At 33.2% G+C, this 25,839-nt stretch overlaps 1 protein-coding gene across 1 annotated transcript in view; it reads right to left on the bottom strand.

The window, feature by feature from the left end:
- The window catches only part of GABBR2 (gamma-aminobutyric acid type B receptor subunit 2), a 780,032-nt gene that overhangs the window by 556,750 nt on the left and 197,443 nt on the right, over nt 1–25,839 (bottom strand). The window contains exon 2 of the mRNA XM_051998595.1: nt 4,666–4,803. Coding sequence (XP_051854555.1) covers nt 4,666–4,803 — 138 coding nt within the window. The remainder of the gene's footprint in view (nt 1–4,665; nt 4,804–25,839) is intronic.

Below are 25,839 nucleotides of genomic sequence, written 5' to 3'. Positions count from 1 at the left end.
AGCTTAAATAATTAATTTATGCATTGGTGAATTAAAGAATAGATCATGAAAACAATACATTTCATCAAGGAAATGATAACAATGAAATAACAAATTAAAACTCTTAGGCTACAGCTGAAAGAGTCTTTAATGGAGAATTTCTATTTCTAAACACTTTCAATGACAAAAACAAAAGAACAAATTGATGAACTATAATGAATGAGATAAAGCAAATAAAACCAAATACAAAAATGAAAATTCTGAGAATTAAAAAGGAAGTCTGAAAGATTGAAAAAATCCCCAATGAATTGATAAAGTTAACTTTAAAATAAAATTAAAACAGACCATTACTTAATCTCATTTAAAAAGATAGAAAGAACAAAGTGTCAACTTAAAAAAAAATTTAAGGAAAACTCACAACAAAAAAAGAAAATTATTACAAACTATTCCTTCAGTTATATAGTAATAATAATGACAGCTAACATCTAAATGGCACTTACTATATGTTGGGTTCTGTGTTAAGTTCTTTACAATTATTTTTAAATTTTTATTTTTACAACAATCCTGGGAAATAAAGGGTATTTTTGTTCTAATTTTGCAGTTGAGAAAATTGAGGCAAACAGAGATTAAGCTGCAGTCAGGAAGTCTCATTTTCAAATCTGTCCTTAGACACTTAATAGCTGGGTGACTCTGGGCAAATCTCTTAACACATCTTGCCTCAGTTTCCTCATCTGTATGAACTGAAGAAGAAAATAACAAACTACTTTAGTATTTTTACCAAGAAAACCCCAAAGAGAGGTGACAAAGAGTAAGACTAACACAAAACAATTGAACAATCACAACTTCTAACTCCAGGCCCAGCATTCTAACCACTCCTAACTACCCCTTTAGTTATTTATATCAAAAGTTGTTATATTTGCAACACTATAAAATATTTAGATTAATTGAATAAGAAACCAAAAATGTAAAAAACATAATTTCATGGAAAAAATTGAATAAGCAATAAATGAATTCTTAAAAGTAAAACCAAAAGTAAATTTCAATACCAAATAGACATTTAAGGGAACTTGATCAAATATCCAAAAAATTATCAATTCTAATATTACCTAAGTTATTCACAAAAATAAAAAAGGAATGTATCTTGCCAAATTCTAAGAAACATTGTGGTCTTGAGGCACAAAATGGAAACAAAACAGAGAAAGAAAATTATAGACCAATATCTTTAATGAATTTTAATGAAAAATATTAAATAAAGAATTTATAGCAAAAATCAGTAACATTAAAAGATTATACACTATTATCAGTTTTTATTTATATGAGGAATAGGGAATTGGTTCAATATTAGAAAAAGTATAAACATAATAGATCTTATTAATAACCAAAACAATAATAGTGACATGATTACATTAATAGATGCAGAAAAAGCTTTTAAAAACATACTTTAAAAAATTAAAAACATTAAAAGCATAGGAACAAATAAATCATTCATAAATATGGTAAATAACATCTCTCAACCAAGAGCTAGTATTTTCTATAATGGGGAAACACTAAAGGCTTTTCCAATAAAAACAAAGAGAGCAAGGATATATAATGAAATCACTATTTGACGTAATGCTAGAAAATATAACTATGGCAATAATCTAAAGTAAAGTGACTTGCCCAGAGTCACACATTTAGAAAGTATTTGAGGCTAGGGTTGAACTCAGAAAGATGAATATTCCTGACTGACTCCAGGCCCCATATCCATTTTAATCCACTCTGCACCTAGCTGCCCATTGAATTATAGACAGATTTAAACTGGAGAAATATTAATTGCTTATGATTGGGCCATTCCAGTATAATAAAAATGGCAATATTAATGTCATACTATACAATCTAAAGTATTATTTTATAGAACCAAACCATTCACTTATTTGAACAAAAGGTAAATTATGTCAAGAAAAATAATGTAAAAAATAGTGAGAAGAACTCCTATTTCAAACCATACTATTGAGAAAACATCTCTGTATTCAACTTTTAGGATAAAATTATGATATCTATAATATAGAAAAATATATAAGACCTAGAGCTATTCAATAGATAGTGGTCAAAGGATATGAATAGTCAATTCTCTAAAGAAGAAATTCATACTACCACCAAACAGATGAAAAATACTCCATCACTAATCATATAAGTAATATCAAGTGGCTTTGATAATCAGCTGCAGTTGAGTTTTTAAACCTCAAAGTATAGAACAGGGAAGACCTGACTAGAAAATAGTTACTGTAGAAAAGACTAGGGATTTTGATTGGGCTGCAGTCTCAGTATGTGTGAATGAATACTATTCCATAGAAACCTAAAATGCAAACTCAGGCTCTATTAGGGAAAACTATACTCGGCCCAGGTTAGTCTACAGCTATTCAGTTCTGGGCACATTTTGGTAAGGACTCTGACTAATTAGAATCCTCTGGAGAAGAGTTATCAGAATAGTGAGAACAGAGGAGAAGGAAGGAAACAAACATTTATTAAGTGTCTATACCATAAGTCAGACATTGCACTAAGAATTTTACAAATTATTTGATTTATTTTTTATATCATTTGATTCTCATAACAACTCTGTGAAGTAGGTGCTATCATCATCCCTATTTTATGATTGTGGAAATGGAAGCAGAAAAAAGTAAAGTGACTGTGCCGGCTCACATAACTAGGAAGTATTTGAAGCTAGATTGAAATTTAGATTTTCTTGAATTCAAATGAAGATGCTGGAGATATAAATATTAGAGACCATGCACCAATTGAAAGAATTGGCTATGTTTGTCCTAAAGAAGAGAAGAAATATGAAGGAGGTAATAAAAACTAAATACCACAAGGACTATCATAAAAAAAAAGGAATTAAATTTGTTTTGGATTTCCCATGAGAACAGAATTAGGAATAACAGTGAAAGATACAAGAAGAAGAATTAGACACAATGAAAAGATGAGAGTCTTTAAAAAAAAATGTAGTTGTCTAAGATGGAAAAAGCTGCCTCAGGAGAGAGGGGATTTACTATCACTAGAGATCTTCAAATGGAAGATAGATGACTTCTAGTCAGGAATGTTGCCAAGAAGGGAGGATACATATTGGACTAGGTAACAACCTTACTCTGGAGAATCTATAATTCAGTGATATGAAAAATGAACCACTTCTCAAATACATGGTCTACACCAGGGGTTCTTAACCTTTTTATGTCATGAACCCCTTTAGCAGTCTGGTGAAACTTATGAACCCTTTCTCAGAATAAATTAAATAACAGATCTTAAATTCCATTTAGAGGTGAGTGAAAATAAAGATGTAATTTTTCCCACTCACGTTCATGGATCTCCTTTCGCTGAAATGAACCCCATGGCTCTCCTGGCCAGTATCTGCCAAGTATTTTTCCCCCTTTTAAATGCTTCTTCCTCTTTTCACTCTCTGTGTATTGGACAAGGCCCTGTTTTTGATCTGTTCTTTTCTTCAGTCCAGAATCAAACCACTTTTTTGATGCTCTCTTGCACAGATCTCTTTTCTCCCTCTTCTCCAGGTGTTTTTCCCTCTCCTTTCCCTTGCTAACTTGTGGCATGAGATCTAAAAGATGACACATTTTCTTAATTTTCAATTATGCATGCACAATGGAATGTTCTTACTATTAGTGTACTATCATCATGTCACTTGTTTTTAGATTAGAATTATACTAGAACAAGGCAACTAGGGGCTTTGCTTTATGGTACTAAGCTAGAGAGGGCTGGTTTTCCTTCTCTGGTAGATCTCCTTTGGCCCATGTCCTAGCCAGCCTATCTCTGTAACATGACTTCTAGGAGATCTTGTGATCTGCAGATGTATCTCTCTTATGTTTTCACCTCACACTGGATCAAAGGAGACCAATGATGCTCTTTTTGCTATTTCCTTCTCTCTGTGCCTGCCATCTCCTCTTGGAGTTTGGGGATCATCAGCTGAGAAGATCACTTAGGTGGGGCACAGAAGCCCACTTAGGTGGTAGACATGTTGCACTTTTCATCTTATAATTTTCCCCCCAAGAGTTAGTGGTTTAGATGAGAGCCCCTATAATAGCAATGAAGATGAAGGCTTTTGCTCAGAAGTAGGGAATATCCTAAGTAATTTTCTTTTGTGACTCATTCTCTTTTTCTCCCACCCCTACTGCATCCCTGTCCTGGATCTCAGAATTCTGAATAAGAACTTTGCTTCATCTCTGCCAATTTTCCCCTATAGCTTTCTGTTCTCCTCTATTTTTTCCTTCTTCCTTTTCCCTGTTTTAGGAGCACATTTGTTTTGAAAAATTTTGCCTCCTGGTCATCTTGATCCTGCTTGACTTCTAAGACCATAGTAAATGAATCTCCCAAAGTTTTGCCAATGATGTGACAAAAGGTTACAGCCTTAATGCAGCAGATAACAAAAAAAAAACCCTACATTTTATGAACATCAACATGGGTACCCAAGGGATCCAAAAAATTTTGTAGTCTTCTCTAAGCTCACAAGTTAACACAAAAAATGTATTTTAACTATGGGAGAAAATCTGAATCATTCATTATTGAATTCAGAATATGCCATTGAGTTAAAAAAATCAAACCAATCAAACTTACTTTTAAAGATGTATTTATCATTTACTTAAATTTTTGTAAAAAAAAAATTCAGCTAATCAGTAACAGGAGCTCTATTTATACCTTTCTTACCTGTACCAGATTCCATCCTTTAAGAGATTCAGCAATGATAGATGTGACTGAGGGGCAGACTCCTCCAAAGACCATGAGGTGATTAGGCCCATATTTTATTGCATCATAGAATGCTTTTAGCCCTTTTGCATTATCACACTAGAGAAGACCAGAGAAAGAGAGAAAAAGAGAGATAGAAATTAGTATTAAATGTAATTCTCCTGGTTACTACCAAGAACAACACATTTAAACACAAAATTCCTTTTGGCTGGATGTAAAATATCAAATATTTAAATTTTGTTAATTGACTTAGATCCTCCCTGAGCCACTGTCTACCTCACTCAATTTATGCATTCCTTACATCCCACAAACTCAATGCTCTCTGGAATATTCTGTTCTTCTCATATATCCTTAATAAAAGTATATAACAAGTTCATTCATGCAAGATATTAGGGAATTAACATTTTTCTCCTCTTAGGAATTATCTGCATTTTATAAAGAGAAATTTTGGAAAGGACAAGGAAGACAGTGAAGAGACCAATTCTGTATTCTTCAATATAGAAAGTCTCAGACTTTGTAGACAATATTAATAAATTAAAGTAACTATATGAAATATTCTTGGTGGATAACTTTCTGGTAATAACTCCTTGTGCATTTAGCTACATTTCAGATATATGACATATGCTTGAAGACTTTTCAGTTTGGTAAGCCTGTCATAGCTTACTCTCTGTTAACATAATCTTTGGGCATCAGAGTCACCTCCATGTCACTAAGAAGCATGAGTCATTGGAGGTTCACTCTTCATCTTCCTTTATCTTTCAGTATTTGTTAAGTATTAAGATAACTATCACTATCTTAACTGCTAATACAAAGAACTAGACAAATCCCTACCCATAAATCTCTTTGAGGAGACAAGCCATACACACAAAAAGATAAATCATAATAAAATATGGATATACTTAATGACATTTAAATGACTGGTTGTCTCCAATTCAAGCAGCTCATTTTTCAGTTAATAATTCTTTATATCATCATTGTCTAAATCTTTATTTTTCTTCATAGAGACGTATCACTGCAAGTACATATTCATATGGACAAAGGGTTATATGTGATTTGGGGGTAAGCTGGTCAATATGTACTTACTAAGTGTTTATGATGCATCAGAAACTGCTAAGTTCTGCCCAAAAAAGACAAGTAAAATAAAGTTTCTGCTATTAAGGTGCTTACGATCTAATGAAGCAGAAAATATGAAAATAACCACATTCAAACAAGATACATGTGATATCAATTGAAGGTGATCAATAGAGGGAAGGCACTAGTATTTGGTGGATCATGGGATGTTTCTCATAGAAGACGGGATTTTATTTGGGGCTTGAAAAAAGATAGGGAATTTAGGAAAAAGGAGAATATTCTGATAGTGGGGGTGGAGTGGGGGACAGCCAGCAAAAATTCATACTCTAGAGTTGGAATATCTTTTACAAAGAACAATAAGTTGTCATTGACACTGGACTGTAGAGCACATGAGAGGAAATGAGAGGAAAAAAAGACTAGAAAGAGCAGAGAGGGCCAGATGATGAAAGACTTAGAATGACAGAGAATTTTATATTTGATCTTTGATAATAGTCAACCACTAGAATTTATTTAATGGGGGTGCGATATTGTCCAGTTTGGATATTCAGAAGATCAGTAGACTAGATTAGGAAAATCCTTGAAGCAGGGAGACCAAGCAGAAACCTATTGTAGTGTTCTAGACATGGAGTCATGGAAGCTTATACTATGTGATGTCATTATTAGAAGACAAAAGAGAGCTTATACCAGAGATGTTATGAAAATAAAATTGGCAGGACTTGGCAACAGATTGTATATGCTGGTGGTAGTAGAAAAGAAGAGGGTTGTTATGAATTATGAATTCTGCGAATGAAAAATCAGGGATCACCAAGGTTTTAAAATTGAGTGACTGAGAAGATGGTGGTATCCCCTTAGCAAGAGAAAAAGATTTTGGAATAAGATAGTTAAGTTTGGGACATGTTGAATTTAAGATATCTATAGGACATAGAGATGGAGATGTCAAATAGAGATGTGAATCTAAGAATTAGGAGAGAGGTTAGAGCTAGATAAATAGAATTATGAAACATCAGCATAGAGATGACAATTGAATCTAAGATCACTCACTGAAACAATACAGAGGGAGAAGAGAAGAGCCCAGGATAGGATCATAGAAGGAGATGCCCACTATTATTAGCTATGACCCAGATGAAGATCTGGCAAAAGGAACTGCATAAGAGAGATCAGATAGATAGGAGGGGAATCAGTATATATTAGTAACACCAAAACTTAGAGAGAAAAGAGTATCAAGGAGATGAGGGTGCTTAATCATGTCAAAGCCTGCTAAGAGGTAGAAGAGAATGAGAATTGAAAAAGATCACTAGATTTATCAATGAAAAGATAAATTTAAAGAGAATAATTTTATTTGAATAAAGAAGTTGAAATAGATTGTAAAGAGTTGAAAAAGGAAAGAAAGTGGGAGCGACTATCATAGCCTTTTCAAGGAGTTTAACTGTAAAAGGGAGGACAGATATGAGTGGGGATGGAGAGATCACATGAGGGTTTTTGAGGGATGGGAGAAACAATCGTGCTTGTAGGCAGTATGGAAGCAGCCAGGAGATAGAAAGAGATTAAAAAGAAGTGAGGGAATGGGAATGATTGAAGGGACACTTTGCTGGAGAAGATGGGATGGATTGATTCTTCTGCCAGTCTAATGTGGCTCAGTGGTAGGGTGTCCAATATAGATCAGTGTTTAACTGATGTGGTTGGCACTATGTGATAGAATCTGAACTGCTTCTTACACTGTGATATATTATTCCTAGTTTGTTTAGATTTTGTTTTTTGCAAACACTAGCCATAGTGGAAGAAAATGCATTTGCATATGACTGATTGGTTGGTGGTTGTCCTTGGTTCTTGGAAAGGACCAAAATGACATCACCATGTTAGAATTGAGTTACAGTGTGCTGACTGTGGCTGATCAGACCAATATGAACTCAGAATGCTTTACCATAGGTCAGACATAAATAGTCCTGTGCCAGTGCTTCCCAAAAGGAAAGCATGGAAGAGAATTGGTTGAACTCTCTGATCTAGACAACAGATATTTATATCTTTCTCATTCATCTCTCTACCCATGTCGATTTCCTCCTAAACTAGGTTCCCATCACTTCTCATTTTGACCTATAAAATCCACCTCATTTTTTTTCCTTGCCTCCAGATTTTTACTTCTACAATCCATTCTCCAAAAAGCTATCTTGATATCCTTAGACATATCTCTGATTATTACTTAAAAGTTCCTATGACTTGACTCACGACTACTTCTAGAATAAAATAGAAGTCTGTTTTTTAAATCCATTCATTCATGAACTATATAATGTATTCAAACAGGTCAACTTGCTGCACCTTTTACATGACATTCCTTTCCCCATATCTTGTGCTTTTGCATGAGCTGTCATTCATACTGGATTATTGAATCAGACTTCAAATTTTTCTCTCTCAAATTTTCAAATCTCCCTCAACTCCAATGCATTACTGGATTGTAGCTGCCACTGTTGATATTGTTGTTCAGTTGATTAGTCACGTCTAACTCTTCATGACCCCATTTAGGGTTTTCTTGGCAAAAATATTGGAGTAGTTTGCCATTTCCTTCTCTATCTCATTTTATAAAACAGGAAACTGAGGCAATCAAGGTTGGTTTAAATCTGACTTTAATTGTGTGATAACTTTTGTAAATGTCTTCATACAATTCCTAGGCCTGTCTTGGCAAGTGGTCTCCCAAGTATTTTATCTTATCTATAGTTATTTTAAATATAATTTCTATTTCTCTCTCTTACTGCTGGACTTTTCTTGGCAAAGACCCGGAGTTAAGTGACTTGTCTGGGTTCCCACAGGTAGTGTCTGAGGCTAGATTCGAACTCTCCCTGATTTCTGGGCTGGAACTCTATTTGTTTTGCCACCTAACTGCTCTTGGATTATCGTTACCAAAGTGATTTCCTAAGGAGCAGATCTGACCATGTCACTGTCCCTCCCATACAATTAATTCTAGTGCTCCCCTTTACATTTAGGATCAACTAAAATTTTCTTTTGTTTGGCATTTAAAGCAAATCACTTAACCTTTGTCTGACTCAGTTTCTCCAATTATAAAAAAGGATAATAATAGCAAATAGCCAGGATTGCCATTTCCACCAAATGAGACAATATTTGCAAAGTGTTTAGGACAGTGCCCAGGAACATAACAGGTGCTTAATAAGTGCTTGTTTTCTTCCTTCTGTCCTTCTTTTCCCTATTTTTTTCCTTAATTGAGCATAGGTGACCTTGAAGTGTGTGTGTGGGTGTATATATTATATGTATATATACATATAATATATACACCCACATACACACATATATATGTAAAGAATATTGTATCACAGAATAAAATTTTATGTTTTCTACTCTTAATTTTTAAATTAGATAAATTTAAATTCCCCAACCTTTTTTACAATTTCTGTGGGCTATCTTTTCAGGTAATGAGTTCCTTATAACTCAAGTATTCAAGAGAAACTGGATGATTGATTATCAATGATTCATACATCAAATTAAGAAGATGAATGGGCTATATAATAACGGCTAACATGCATCTACATTAGAAAGCACGAACATACATTATCTCTTAAACATTGTGAGATGGACATTATATTATGATCATAACCATTTTGCAGCTAAGAAAATATGGACTAAGGCTAAATAAATCATTCATGGTTACATAGTAAGTGTCAGAGGCAGGACACAAATTCAGGTCTCTCATAAATTCACTTTTCCCATTACATCTTGCTATATAAGATTCCACTGGGGGAATGGAACCTGTTTTTTATTCTTTGTAGGTCAGTGGCCCTTAAAAATGTTTCCACCCTGTTACCACACAGCTAAATGTAACAGAGGAAGTTTAGTCTTTAATCCTGTTTCTGAGTCCAATTGATTGAATTGAAGTTTATTGTACTACTTGAATATAATTCCACGAATTATTTTCAGCTTGTTTTCTAATCTCTGGCTCAGGACAATTCCAGTAAATTACAATGATATCTTATAATATTAATGAATTAGCCATATTAATATTGATGCTAATCATTCTCGTTTTTACCTCCCCTGAAATCAAGCATTGCCTCTCAACCTGCACAATCTGTAAAACTAAGTAAAGGCAAAACAGAATTCAGCTTGTAACCTTTGGACAGTCCTGAGACCTTCGACAGTTAGGAAACCTTACTACAGTTCTTGTCATACTATGTCACCTGCCTATATAGACACATCTTTATTTGGCAACATGATCATCTCTTTGTATATATTCTATTGCAAGATAAACTTTCTTGATTATAGTATAGTAGTCTTCTCTCTCTTCCAATCCCCTTCCCTCCTTACTCCCCCTCAACTAGACATACAGTTTACCCTTAATCTCTCAGGGCTTCCTGGCACCTCTCTAAGACTACAAAAATAGAGAAAAGTAGTGATCAACATCATTGGAAGGAATTTCTGTTAGAGTTACCCACACTGATGAAATAGTTATGAACCCAAAACAGTATGTATAGATCTTTAAAATATTGCATATGAATTACTACAGCTATGAAATCATTATAGTGACATGTTATATAAATTCTGTATGATAAAGGGTTATATAAAGGCAATTGGCATGACTATTTTTCTTTCTTGCTCTAATTTTTCTGTTCTTGGAGATCACTGACAAAGTTAGAGCAGGGCCAGATACCATCCACTTATTTTGCCTTAATTTATATGATAGGAACAATGGTTTCTTGCTGACTGTAGTTTGAAAGACAATCGAACTTGAAGTCTTCACAAGTGAATTTTCAACTAATAAATACATTTTAAAAAGAATTCTTTTGGCATTTCAATGTGAGAATAATTCATTTAAATAAGATGATTAGTTTATTTTCAGAATCTGAATGTTTTGTCTTTAAATGTCAAGACAGCTTTAAGCTTTTGTTCTATAAAACAGCTCTATCAGTGACACACTATGGTCTTGGCAAACCTTCTTCTGATAGAGGCCAAATGACGATCCCAGTTTTGAAATAATCAGTATTATACCTTTAGACAAAACATAATCTTGTCTTTTTTCTAGGCAGAGAATCAAATTCTGCCTCATTTTTATTGTCAGGCATCAGGAAATGTTTGATTCACCATTATTTTGGCAGGAAAAAAAAAAGAAATGTCACTTGAATTTTCCCTCATTTATTTCAAACTCCCCCTTATGGTTGAATAGTATTTATGCTGACAATAATAGCAGACATTTATAACACTTTTTAAAAGCTTACTTTGCATACCTTAACTCCTTTGATTCTCATAACAACCCTGTTAAAGTCATAAGAATATATCAAATAAATCTTTAAACTAATGACTAATAATTAAAATGATTCTAGAACAACTAAAAATTATCTCCTGCTATCTGCTAGCTGGTATTCAGTTCAAGATACATTAATTAGGTACTTACTGTATGCACAATCCAGTGTCAGGCACAAAGTTTTGACAAGAAATGACTTCTGTACTAATGAAGCTTAGTTGGTGAGGTTCAGTTTTAGAGGTAGAAGTGATCTTAAGGATTAGGTCACCCAACCCTTCATTTTACAGGTAAAGAAATTATGTTCCAAAGAGGTGAAAAACAGAGGGATTGAATGATTGAGAGGGAAAGCAGGAGGAAAATAACAAGAAGGGCCAAGTTAACCTTGGCAGAAGAAGGCCACCACCTCCTTAGAATCAGAAGAAGAATTTTGAGATGTGAGTAGGGAAAAGGAGAGAAGAGGATCTCAATGGATAGTTCCAATTTTCTCATCAAGGGAGGCTAGGACATCTGATAAGGGACATACTTGACAAGAAATTAAGGACTTGATAATAAAAGTAAAAGTTTGGAGCAGCTGTTGAGGAGAGTTAAGAAGCCTTAACTCTCTTCTTAAACTTCTTAAAGTTTAAGAAAGCTTCTTAAACTTTTTCTATTTGTAAATCCTTTTCACCTGAGAGATTTTTACATGACCCCAGATAAATTGGTATGTAAAATAGGCATACAAATCAAACATTTACTGATAAAAATTCATAATTTCATGACCTCTGTATTATCAATGACCTCTTATAGGGTCAAAATCCACAATTTAAGAAGTTTTGAGTTGGAGAGTCAAATTTGACTAAGTCTTCATTCTAAGTTTCTTTAGTGTAAGATCATAGTTATTCTACATCTTGATGAGTAAGCTATTTGTATCTATTCTATGCATATACTATAGATATAAAGGTAAAAAGGTAATATCAACATGGATTTGTCAATGGGATATTCCTTATTTTAAAATCAGGTTTGATTATGTTCATCATACTTTTTTCTAAAAGCAAGAAAGTATAAAGCACATACTGTTTTTAAAAATTTTTGGAAATCAATAATATACAGCCCATTCTTGAGTCAATAGGATCAAATGAACTCACCAAGAGAGAGAATAGGGATCAAAGCGGATCTGGATACAGCCAGATTATAGTTAGCAAAGAGAGTAAGGAGTCATGGTTCAAAAGGGCAGGAAAATATGCAACAAGAGAGATAAATATCATGGAAACCAAAGTAAGGGATAGTATTCAACAGGAGCCAGAGACATTTAGCAGTATCAAAAATTACAGAGAAGTCCAAGATGCAGGTGAGAAGAAGCCATCAGGTTGAGCACTTGGATCATTAATAATGAATATTTAGCATAATGCTAAAATGTTCTTTTTCTTGCTTTCTTCATTTTAAAAAGGTGACTTGAATTGAGCTTTAAAGGACATGAAGCTATCCAAGAAACAAAGCTGGTATTAGAGGGAAAGGGACATAGTCCAAATATTGGAAACAGAATCACAAAGGCAGAAAGTTATGGGATCAATTAATCAATTAATTAGCAAGCATTTTTAAGTGCTTACTATGCTTGAAGTATATATAAGAATATTTAAAAGATAAACATAAAATTCATAGTAAGTACAAATATATGCAAAGTAGTTAAAATACAAAGTAGTTTGAGAGAAAGGACACTAGCAGTTGGGAGATCTAGAAAGACTTCATATAGAATATGATGCTTGAAGAATATCTTAAAGGAAGAGAGGATTCTGTGAGGCAAAAGTAAGGGGGAGAGGGGATTCCATGAATGAAGGATGACAAGTGAAAAGACACAAATATATGGAGAGTTGTATATGAGGTATAGAGAGAAGGCCAATTTGTCTGGAAGACAAAGTGGTGTCGGTGATGGGGATAATGGGGACCGGGTTGTATATGGCTTTTAAAAGTAAACAGAGTTTGTCATTTACATTAGAGACAATAGAAAAACACTGGAGTTAAGTAGGGAAGTCACATGGTCATACTGTTTGGGAAAAATGACTTTGACAGTAATATGTAGTATTGATAGACGAGTACAGAGAGACTTGAGGCAGGGAGGCATTCAGCAAGAAGTAAAGAGGGCTTAGCTGAGATGGATCTAATATAGTTAAAAGTAACTACGCCTAGAGGCCAGCTAGCAAGTGTCTTGCATATATAGGCAAATAAATATTTGTTGAACTCTGTACAGAACAGTGAGCAATTTTTTTTATTTTTATTTTTTACAATACATTCTTATTGATGTCTTTTTAAAAAATCACTATTGTTTCCCTTAGTATTCTTCCCTGTCCCAGAGGGTTACCTCATATAACAAACTAATTTTTAAAGACAAAAGAAAGAAAAGTACAAAAGAAGCCCAGTAAAACTGGACAATTTATCAAAAGAAAAAGGTATTAAAATATGTCCATTGTACAACAGTTGTGAACCTCCTCCATAAAAGGACAGAATGGGATATCTTCTTATATTTCTTCTTTTGCAATATCTGTTGTTTTATTTTAATTTCTCCCAGTCTACTGCCTAGCACATAGTAAGTGCTTAATAAGCACATATTGACTGCCTTTTCCCCACATTGTCTACAAATAATGTAGCATTCTTTTTCTTAAAAAAAAAAAAAAGCACAACAAAACAACCCTTCCTTTGAATATGGATTCTTTCATTCTATCATGTTATCTCTTTGCCTCTATTTTCTCACCACCTTTTCTCATCCTCTTGCACTCTAGTTCCTGAACACACTTCAAAACTAAAACTGCTCTTTCCAAGATTATTAATGATTAAAGTGCTCAACCTGATGGCTTTTTCTCACCTTCATCTTGGACCTCTCTGTAATTTTGATACTGCTGAGTGTCTCTGGCTCTGCTGAATACTATCCCTTATTTTGTTTTCCATGATATTGATCTCTCTTGTATATTTTCTATTTTTAACCATTACTCCTTAATCTCTTTGCAAACTATAATCTGGCTATACCCAGATCTGCTTTGATCCCTATTCTCTTTTTTGGTGAATTCATTTGATCCCATGGACTCAAGTATCAGCTGTATATTTATCATTGATTTCCAAAATTTTTAAATACAGTATATATTTTATACTTTTTTGCTTTCAGAAAAAGTATGATGAACATAATCAAACCTGATTTCAAAATAAGGAATATCCCACTGATAAATCCATGTTGATATTACCTTTTTACTTTGTTATAAGATACAAAATCAAGATTCAGTACCTCTTATAAAATAAGAGGGTTGGACTAGAGAGAGAAGGGACTAAGATTCTTTCTAAAAGGGGAATCATGATATTAAAAGAAAAAAGCACCAGTCTTGAGTCATAGGGTCAGAAAAAATAACATTAAGGCAGATATATTCCCACTAGCTCTGCTATTAAACCTAAAAACCATGAGGGCTTTTCTGTTTGACTTGTAGCTAAAAATTCCATATATAAGTTGTTCCCAATTAAAATGTGAATATTTTGAGAATAGGAACTGTTGTGCTTCTGTCTTGATATCTCCAATACTAAGCAAAGTGTGTTTTGCACATAGTATTTGCTTAATAAAATGTTCATTTAGTCAATAGTCCATAGAAGAGACCTTAGACCTAATCTAATTCAATGCCTTCTTATTAGAGAAGAAGAAATTAAGGTCTATTTTTATTATATATATTTTTTGCAATACATTTTTATTGATGTCTTAAAAAAAATCACCATCATTTCCCTCAGTATCCTTCCTGTTCCAGAAAGACAATTATCTCTTCATTATTGTGACTTTCTTCATGGCAGTTTTAATATGTTGGTTGGTATAAGAAAGGAAATTTGAGGAGAGTTCTGTGAAACCCATAAGTGACACATTAAAATCAGCAGAAAATGTAGAAAAAGTTTAGGAACTCAGAACTACATAAAATACATGCACAATATTGTATAATATCATACATATATTTATCTTGTAATATCATAACAATTCAAACTTCTTCTCTGGTACAAAAGGAGGCCCCTCACTTTTATGTGCGGGATTTTCCAGATGGTGGGGGATGCTGTCTCTAACCAATACAATATGGAAGGGATAACCATATACTAAAGCCTCTTCCAGTTCTGAAGTCCCCTTTGGTTCCAGGATTAGGTTGCTTAGTTAAGCTGTTTCCCAGCTTTGTGATTCTATGATAATTACATCATTCCCTAAAATTTTTAGAGGGTCTCATAGAATGTAAGGCTGGTTGTCTTAACCCTTGAATACCTCAAAGTACACTTGAAGGCCTGAAGTCTTCTTTCAGGGTCATCTGTGGCTAACTTCAAGAACTATCTTCTCACCTTTCCAAATCCTTATCTGGAAAACAAAAGGCTGGACTAGCTAAACCTAATATCTCTAAGGCTAAACTCTACATGAATACAATTTTAGAAATGGAGGAGTTGTTAAATTTCTAATAAAATGTTTCTCCCAATTATTTTCTCTCTGGAATACATTGTTGTGCCACAGTGTCCTTTTATTGTTCTGCCTCAGTTTCCCTAAATTGTCTGCTTTGTTCCTTGAATTATTCTGCCTCAATCCCCCTGGTTGTACCCTCTCCCCCCCATACTGACCATTAGGAATGAGATAATTAGGGCTATAGAGATCTGGCATTCCAAGAGATAAAACTCCAGATGTCCTATCTCAGATACCTAATTAGTATCCTCTGTCTCTAAGTTCCAGACTTTCTGTCTCTCTAGCTGACTACTCCTTTTACTCCAAGTTTATCAGAATTTATGGTCCTACTCCCAACCTATCAGAACCGAATTGATGGTCTCTTCTTGGAAATTCCTGCTCACCAGAGTTTGGACTCCATCCCCTGCCTTTGTCTTAGAACCTTGCTCTTAGAGCCATGTATATAAAAACCATTGGAATCACACATTCAATCCTGCTGCTGAGGCTGCTGCTTCTGAATGCTTTGAGACATCAGCCCTGGAACCAAAATGGATCCTTTGGTCCCAGAAAATCTCTCCCTCTCAGAAATCCAAATAAATTATTAAAAACTCTCTAATCTTTATCTTGCCTCAGTTTCTCCAGCATTACAACATCTAGTTTGGAAATATATAGAAAACATAAAGGTTGGTCTGGGGCATGGAACATCCCTAGGCATATAGACATAAGGAAGAATATAGGACATTTTAAATCAAAATAAAAAAAAGTTAATCCCATCCTTTTAATTAAAAATATTTGCAAAATTGAATAAATAATTGGGTATATAGTTTCATATTTCAGAGGGGGATCATAACATACATTGCCCCTTCTGAAACTTACTACTCTCCCTTTTCAGGCTTCCTAATTGGTCATCCTCTCTTATCTTCATGTTTGCCTTTGGAGTTTCATTTCTGACATTAATTTATGCACTATGAAAGTCTGCTTTTAATAGTACCTTTCAAAACTCTTATTTCCAGGGTTTACAGAACTAAATATATGAAGTCTATTTTTCTGCCAGTTTTTTTTCTTATTCCTTTTCTTTGATTTGGCATTATTGTTGTCGTGATCACTATATTCAAATTACTTTCCATTATTTCATTTTCAAGTAAAATGTCTTTGCCAGCTAGAACTGAAGAGGGTCAAGTTCAGTTACAAGTTGGCATATGGATATCCTACCCAGCAAGTAGAGCTCAAGTCTGCTCTTCAAATACTGTCTATGATTTCAAGAGAATGAATGATTGAGAAAGTGCAATATAGAATATAAAGTGGCAAAAACAGATAATAAAACAAATGTGTATCTATTACAGGATGATTAATCAAATCATATATAAATGTAATGGAATATTATTGTGCTGTAATAAACAGTGAAGATGAGTAATTCAGAGAAAATGAAAAGACATTTGAAATTATAAAGAGCAAAGAAAGCAGAATCTGAAGACATCTATACAGTGATTTCAGCAGTGTAAATGAAAACATCACCAAAAGATGAGAGAAGTCAGGTTAATTTCAATGAATATTTAGTTCTGGAGACCAGGGGATGAAACACACACATATCTGCTCTTGATATAAGATTATTGACCTATACATATGGAATATGGCATACATGGGCAGATGTAGTTATTTTGTTGATTGTTTTTGCATAATTAATAATAACAGCTAGCATTTATATAACACTTTAAAATTTCCAATTGAACAAGTTAAAAATAAAAAGAATTCTGGAATAAAACTTATTGTAAATATAAATCAGTGTTTTCAGAATAATTTTTTTCTTTTTTTGTTTTGCTTTCTTTTCCAAAATGAAATTTATTTCCACTTCTATCAACATGCATAAATATTGAATTAGGCAAATGGTAAAAATGAAAATAAAACAAAACAAATTTAGGGACAAATTTTCCCCAGATTGTTAAATTTTAAATTGTTAAATTCAGATGGTTAAATTTAAGATAGGAAGCATCCTGTTTGAGCAACCCCTTCTGAACTTTTTATCTATATATGTAGTGTAGGTTTTTTATTTTTATTGTTACTCTTCTCTTTATGGACATAGGTCCATAATGTATAATAAAATTTAGAGCTGGAAGAGAACTCAGTGGCTATCTACTCCACTCACCTCCCTTGCCCCTTTTTCATTTTACTGTTGAGGAAATTGAAGCTGAGGGAAGTTATATAGTATACATTTATATATGGTAATTTATCAGCCACTCTCTTGTTAAGGTATATATAACTTATAGCAAGTATTTTGTTACTATAAATGTTGCTTTTAGCAGCATTTTGGTACAGATTTTAAAAATGCTTCTCAAAAATTGTCTTAGGATATGTTCTAGGAGTAGGATAACAAGGTCGAAAAATTTAAACTTAAACTGATGGTGACCTCAAAGATGACTTTGACTTCTAAATCTATGAATCTATGAGAGCTCCATTTGTTAGACTATTTGTGTTTCAGTAGTTATGCTAGTGTTCATTTTTTAATCTTTGCTAAATCTGATGAACATAAAATGTTCTTTTGAAGTTCAGTTAATTTGAATTCCTATAATTTAATAATTTAAAATTTTCATTTGGTTGTTGTAGTTGTAGTTAGTTGTAGTTGAGAATTCTCTGTCCATAGCTTTAATTATTTATAGACTAGAAGACAGCTCTTATACTTACTCAGTTGAGTCATTTCTTTAAGATTGGAGATATCATTATTTTTGCAAAGATTCCCCCCCAGTCTGTCTTTTCTTCTTACTTCAAATATATTGATCTTTGTTGTAGAAAAACTTATTTTCATACAATCAAATTCATCTACTATGTCTCTTATAACATCTTTTAAGTCATTGATGGTTCAGAAAATTTCCCCTTTCCACAGTAGCAAAAGATACAATACTTCATTATTGTTATTTTTTTTTGTAATGATGTGCCTTTTATAGTTAGATAATTGCTCTCCTTGATGTCTATTGTGTTGAATGGAATGAGGTGACATCTATTCCCATTTACAGTCAAACTGCTATCCAATTATTCTAATGATTTTCCTGAATAATTCCCTAGATTTTTATGACCTTAGCTTTCATAAACATTAATCTACTGCATACACTTGGATCTGAATCATGATTAGAGAAATCTATTTTACTGGACTATTTTTTATTCTGTTTTAGATAGTTTTAATAATCACTGATTTCTAGAATAATGGCATCTGATTGTACAAATTTCCTTCCTTATTTTTATACAAATAAATACTCGTGTAGTTTTCTGTGTCATTTTTGAGCATTTGTTCTCCTACTTCTTAATCTGATTCCTCATTGTAGTCTAGTGGGTAATATTGAGTTTTTGATGTGCTTTCCAAGAGACCATAACTTCTTTCCTCTCCTATTCAACTGGAAAGACTTCAAATATGGGTCTAGTAGATGAACTGGTTGCCTGTCATCCAAGTGGCCCAACCTCAGAGTGACCAACGTATCATGAAGTTTTTGGCCTTTAGAAGTCTTAAAAATTCCTGACTGTTGTAAACAAGTTGTGATCTGGAAGATGTATAAATACACACATGCACACATTTAGTGTTGTTCAGTTATTTTCAGTCATGTCTATGGGTTTTCTTGGCAAAGATATTGGAATAGTTTGCTATTTCCTTTTCTAGTTCATTTTGGGAAGCCAAAACAAACAGGATTAAATGATCTGCCTATGGTCACAAAGTTAGTGTCTGGGGCCAGATTTGAACTCAAGATGAGTCTTCCTGATCCCAGGCTAGAAGCACTATCCATTGTACTCTCTAGCTGCCTATATACACATATACAAAAAATCCAAGACTTTTAAAGTACTGAAGTCATACTCTTTCACATATTCTTATATTGCCTAATTCTATAAAGTATTAAGGATGGCTCCTAAAATAAACTGGGGTCTGATGTCCAAAAATCAACATAACTACACAAAAAAGCATTATAGATAGATTGGCCACTAAGAAATAAATTCTTTGGCTATGGTTACCATAGAAACAAAGAAAAATAATGATATGGCCATCAGTCTTGTGGAACTTCATAATACTTCTGTAGTAACAATATCAGAATGGAATAACTAGGTATCAATTAAGTGAGACTTTTGGGACAATGGAAGAATGGGCAAGATCAATGGATGAATACTGACCCTGAAAATACAAGAAAAGACATTTTGGAAAGATGATGATGAAAGAACTTGTAATCTATTGGCATGGAGGTTGAGATTTAGAGGTAGTAGAACAAATAATCAAACATGTCTCAGAAAACTATGTATGTGTGTACATTATATATTTGTGTAATAACATAATAATAAGAAAATGAAAAGATTTTGATTGGCTTTTAGGATGATGGAAGAGTAAGCAACACCACTTGTTGAATACCAATTTATCAACTCTAAGTATGGATACTTAGAAAGTACAACAGATATAACAACAAAATAATACTAATAATCACAAGAAAAATTCAAATGGAGCTGCAAAATAACAAACAATCTGAATATAAGTAGTTTGGGCACAATAAAAAAATTCTGTAATATTAGCAAATAATCAAGCAATACAACTATGGAATTAAGTGCAGAAGAACTTGAGAAATTTCAAGTAAGAGGATAGAATGGTTAATATTTTCTTTTAAAAAAATGTGCTCAATACTGTGTGATCAATTTTGATAAGATGTAACTCTTCTAAGTAATACAATGACTCAAGACAATTTTAGTAGACTTGTGATGGAAAATGTTATCCTCATCCAGAGAAAGAACTGTGGAGTCTGAATGCAGATCAAAGCACACTATTTTCACTTTTTTTCTTGTTTTTTCTTTCTTGTGTTTTTCCCTTTTGTTCTGATTTTTCTTTTTTACAATATGACTAATGTGGAAATATGTTTAATGTGATTGTACATGTATAACCTATTTCAGATTGCTTGCTATTTTGGGGAGGGATAAGGTAAGGGAGAAAGGGAGAAAAAAATTGGAATTCAAAATCTTATAAAAAATGGATGTTGAAAACTATCTTTGCATGTAATTGGAAAAAATAAAATACCATTAAGTGGGAAAAAACAAAAAAAATTAAAAAGAACAAATAAACATGCTCTATTTTAAAAAAAGGAAATAAAGAAAGAAACTGAGACTATGACATATGTATTAAAAACCTAAAAACATCCCTGGAGGTATTTAAGTACAAACTGCTGAGTATAAAAAATAGTTGGAAATGGGGAAGAGAGAGTAAAATGACAATTTGAGGATACACAGGATGGAAACAAATAGGAGGCAGCAAAGTAAGTCAGTCGGAATAACTCAGGAGAGAGAACAATATGATTTAACCTGGAAATAATGGACATTCTAAAGGGGAATGCGAGGAAAACCACCTCTGCATAAAATTCAGAAAATGATTTGAGAAACTTGATTTGGAATAGAAAAGGAGCCAGTCAGATGAAGGGAATTCACTGAATGAGTAACCTCTAGAAAAACTCCCCAAAGGGGAAAAAATGCCCAAGATTCTTGTGAAACTCCTAAATTTCAAAGATAAAGTTCTACCAAGCAGCAAAAAAGGAAATGAAAATTATTATATCAAAAAAAGTTCTGTTGGGATAAGATCTCATCATATCAGAACTAATGGCTAAAAGGAGAACATGGTCTAAATAAAGGATCTTGGGTCCAAAGACAGTCATCCCAAAGATTGGATTATTCTTTTATGAGGTAAAAGAACAAACTGGAGCAATTAGTAGTATCTTAAGGAATTCATTGTCAAAAGCCGATACAGAGAAAGTTAATAACAGTTAAGCACTGGAGCAACATAGACCCTTTTAAAGAATAAGAGGGTAAGGGGAAAATCTTTATATGTTTGTTTAAATCTTATAATAACATTTATTTACATAGCATTTTAAGGCTTGTAAATCATTTTATACATGTTATCAAATGTGTTAACATATATAAGGCTCTTTTCCCTGCATAAAACATCATATAAATTGTAGATATTATTATCATCATTATCTCATTTGAGTATCTCACAACAATCGTGTGAAGTAGGTGCTATTGTTATCTTCATTTTATAGCTGAAGAAACTGACTGAGAGTTTAAGTAATTTTCCCAGGTATATAGCTAACATCTGAAACACATTTAAACTCTAATCTTTCTAACTCTATCTTCAACTCTCTATTAAAATCTTAAAATAAAATAAAATGGATAAACAATTGATTATTAAATTTAGCTCTTCTTTGCAGCCTAACAAGTATCCCTTAGGACTCCCCTTCCATTGGCTAACATGTTAAATATCTGCTCCAAATCTGAAATGTGCGTCACATATATTTTCATTTAAATCACTGATAAAAATGTTGAATATAGGCTACTAAAACAGTTGTTAATTTATTAAAACATGATCCAATAGAGTATTTAAGATAATGTAAAGGTCAAAATTAAAAGGAATCAAGAAAAAGGGAAGAGAGTATCAAAGAGATGATTCATAATATTAAAATATTGTCACAAAGAAAAAGAGAAACAGCAAGGTTTTGTTTCTGGAGAGCTGCTCTGGGAGGCAGAACAACTTTGATTTACATCCCACTTGGCACATATATAAATGTGTTGAGTTAATATATTGAGTTAACCTCTCAGTATCTATCACTGACAATTTTCTAAGACCATTAAGATGCAGAGCAGTTGCCAGTCTTCATAGTAGATGATGTTTTTTCACCAAGGATCTTCCTTCATTGATGAAATCATAAGTCCCAATCAAAAAATTCTCACTACTAACTATTAGAGAGAAAAATCGGGTGAGAGAAGTGACTAAATCTCCAACTATTGCTTTTGTTTCCAGGAAATGGGGAGAAAGACCTAAATTCATTCAAATTTATGTAGTTATCAAGAATAAAGTACAAAAATGTAGCTTGTTTAGTAGATTAAAACCAGGAGTAGAGAATCAGAAATGAGAAGTTAGCAAAGCAATCAAAAGAATAGCCATGTAATAAACAGAAGAAAGATTTTATTTCCTTCCATTCAAAAAGGACAAACAAAGCCCAACAATATCCTAAATCCTTCAGCAAAAGGAATAAAAATAAACCTTATCAAGGAAAAAATGAAAATACAGAGTGACAGGAGAGATGAGACTAACAATTATAATGCTAATTGTCAACTAGCTAAATTTCTTATGCTGAGTAGTAGGAATACTATGAATTAGATAAAAATCAAACACAAATGATATATGTCCTATTAAAGAGACATTTAGATCCAGAAAATGCTGAGAAGTTAAAACTAATATATTGCCTTAATTTATTCTTTTTCATCAATTCAATGCTCTTGCTAATTGTACTTAACCTTTACCTATCTCATCTGACCTCGCTCTCTACTCCCATCTCCTTTGGCAATACTTTGTTCTCTACTTAAAACATCTCCCTCCTTGCTTTTTTACCTGCAGAATTTCTACCTTGCTTTTAATAACCCAACTCAGATTTAACTTTTTCCATGAAACTTAGCCTGATCTTTGTGACCTCACTTTATTTTGCCCTTTTCTAATGCCTTTATCCTATAATACTATAATTAATCTATGTATGTGATATTATTCCCCTGTTGAACTATAAGTTTCATGAGGTTAAGAAACAAAGTCTTAATTACCTGTGTATTGTTATCAGCATCTAGCACCTTGCTCTGAGCAGCTGGATAGAGTGCGGGGTCTGGAGCCAGAAAGACTCATCTTCCCAAGTTCAAATTTGACCTCAGAGACTTACTAACTGTATGACATTAGGTCACTTAATCCTGTATGCCTCAGTTTTCCCATTTGGAAAATGACTTGGAGAAGGAAATAAAAAAACCTCTCCAATACTTTGACCAAGAAAACTTCTAATGGGGTCATGAAGAATCTAACATGACTGAACAACAATGACTCGACTGGAAGGCTTTCTAAAACCAAACTAGGCCAGGTCAGAGAGGTTCATTCTCACTTTGGTATTAAGGTAAGGAAATTTTTTGTCATAGTAAGTGTCAAAGCAGGAACGCTGCTTTTTCCTTTCTTGTTTGGCCCATATCTTTCCTTTTTTACTTTTAAATTTTCCTTTACTCTTCTCTCAAATCCCCCTTTACAACTGAATCCTTCATTGTCAAATTTTCTGGTCTTTTTGTATGGATGTGTGAGTTCTCTGACTGAGTACCCCAGGGAGCTCTGCTTGGTTTCGTGCTGTTTAACATTTTAATTAATGAATTGGATAAAGACATAGATGGTTTCCTTATTAAATTTGCAGATGACACAAAGCTAGGAGGGATAGCTAACACATTGGATGATGGTCAGGATCCAAGAAAGATCTCAACAGGCTAGAACATGGAGCAAAATCTAACTAGAAAAAAATGAATATGGATAAATGTAAAATAATATACTTAGTTTTATAAAAAAAATCAATGTCACAAATTCAAGATGACGGAAATACAGCTGAAAAAATAGCATGTTTGGAATGTTAGTGGACCACACATATGAGTAAACAGCGTAGCATTGCTACCAAAAATATGTGCAAGACTAGGAGAGAATAGATCTATTATAGAACCTATCAGGATGACTAGATTCAGTTCCAAATGCCACATTTTATGAAAGGCATTTAACAAGCTAAGAGCCAACATGGCAGGTAGATTAAGTGCTGGCTCTGGAGTCTGGAATGACTTGGATTCAAATTCTGTCCTAAGAAGTTTGTTAATTGTGTGACTCAAATTGTATGTAATATCATTTAAATTTTATGAATCTTAGTTTCCTCATCTTTAAAATAGACATCATAATAACTACTGTTTCACAAGATTAGAGTGAGGGGCAGATAAGATTTCAAATAAAGTGCACTTTCCATTACACCAATACTTCTTGTATCTCTCCTTCATAATCATTCCTTTACACTTCTGGCAGAGCAATATTCCTTATGTACAGATCTGATCTAAACTCCTTAGTCTAGTGTTTGAGGCCCTCCAAAACCTTGCACCTTCCTATCTTTGCAACCTTGTCTCATGCATTTCCTTCCATTTATGCTAAGCTTAGCCAGTTTTTTATCCCTTGGACAAAACCATGTTCCCTAATTTCATGATTTAATTTATTGTACTTTGAATACCTGAAAACACATACACTCCTGTCTCCATCTTTACCTTTTGAAATCCTCCCCAACATTGAAGATCCAGTTCAAATGCTATCTCTTCCTTGGAAATATCTATTATTTCTACCAGGGAGAAATGGTCTTTCCTTCCTAGCATATGTATCTTGCTACCTAGCATATCTATATCTATATCTTCTATGCTTTTATTATAATACATTTTGCATTCTAGTTATTGTCTGACATTGTATGTCAGTATTTGTAAAGCATTTGCTACATACACTAGTCACTGTGCTAAACAAAAATACATGCTTTCATGGGGGAAGAAAGATATTCACAATGGGGACCTTACAATGGGTATAATCTGCAGACTTTTTTGTGAGGCAATTGGGCTTAAGTGACTTGCCCAAGGTCACACAGTTAGTGTTAAATGTCTGAAGCTGGATTTGAACTCAGGTTCTCCTGACTTCAGGGCCACTGCTCTATTCATTGTGCCATCTAGATGCTCCAACCAACCATATTTCTTGGAAACTGACCATCATCCAAAGGTCTTAGCCATCCCTCCTAGCTTTGTATCAGCTTCAAAATTAATAAGGAAACCATTTATGTTTTTATCCAATTCATTAATTAAACGACTCATCTTGCCTCAGAAAAAGATCAGAACTCCTGGGGATAACTGACACTAGGAAGAATGGGAAGGCATGAACCAAGGAAAAGATTTTAGGGTAAATAGGAACAAAATGAATATGAGGAAGACAAAATTATATACAATATATGTAATATGAATAACAAAATAATGACCTGTACAATAAGAGACAAGGGGAAATTCATAATAGAGGGCTAATATCCTCTTTATAACTTGCAGGAACGATCATTTCTAAGAACAAAACACAACAGAAAAGGGGGTCCACAAAAGGTAACACCAAAGAAATTATTTAAAAAGAGGAAATCTGAAATAGCTACCATAGAAGCTTTAATTCAGTGAGGGATACAAAGACTAAAAAAAAGACCTAAAGAAGTAGAATGGTCAACATTCACAGAATAAGAATTAAATTTTAAAAATGAAATTCCAAATGAAAGAGAAGATATTAAGAGAATAGGGAAAGAAATATTTTTTTAAGAAAAAGGCACAGAAAATGAAATTTTAAATGACTAATTAATTGAAAAGGAAAGAAAAAATAAAGGAAGAATTACAATGCTAGATAATATGAAGAAAGAAAAAGAACTAATAGGTAAAGCTAAACTCCAAAACTAAGCAAAAGAGGTAACAAATAGGAAGAGTAAAGGTAGGTTAAGATGAAAGGAAGAGAGCTAGTGAGAATAAGATTACCTAAAAGTTTATTAAGCTAAATTAACTGAAGAGACAAAGT

The sequence above is a fragment of the Antechinus flavipes genome, chromosome 1 (assembly GCF_016432865.1).
Source record: "Antechinus flavipes isolate AdamAnt ecotype Samford, QLD, Australia chromosome 1, AdamAnt_v2, whole genome shotgun sequence".
Lineage (NCBI taxonomy): Eukaryota > Metazoa > Chordata > Mammalia > Dasyuromorphia > Dasyuridae > Antechinus > Antechinus flavipes.
The sequence above is the reverse complement of the archived record's forward strand: the minus strand, read 5'-3'. Positions and strand labels throughout refer to the sequence as shown.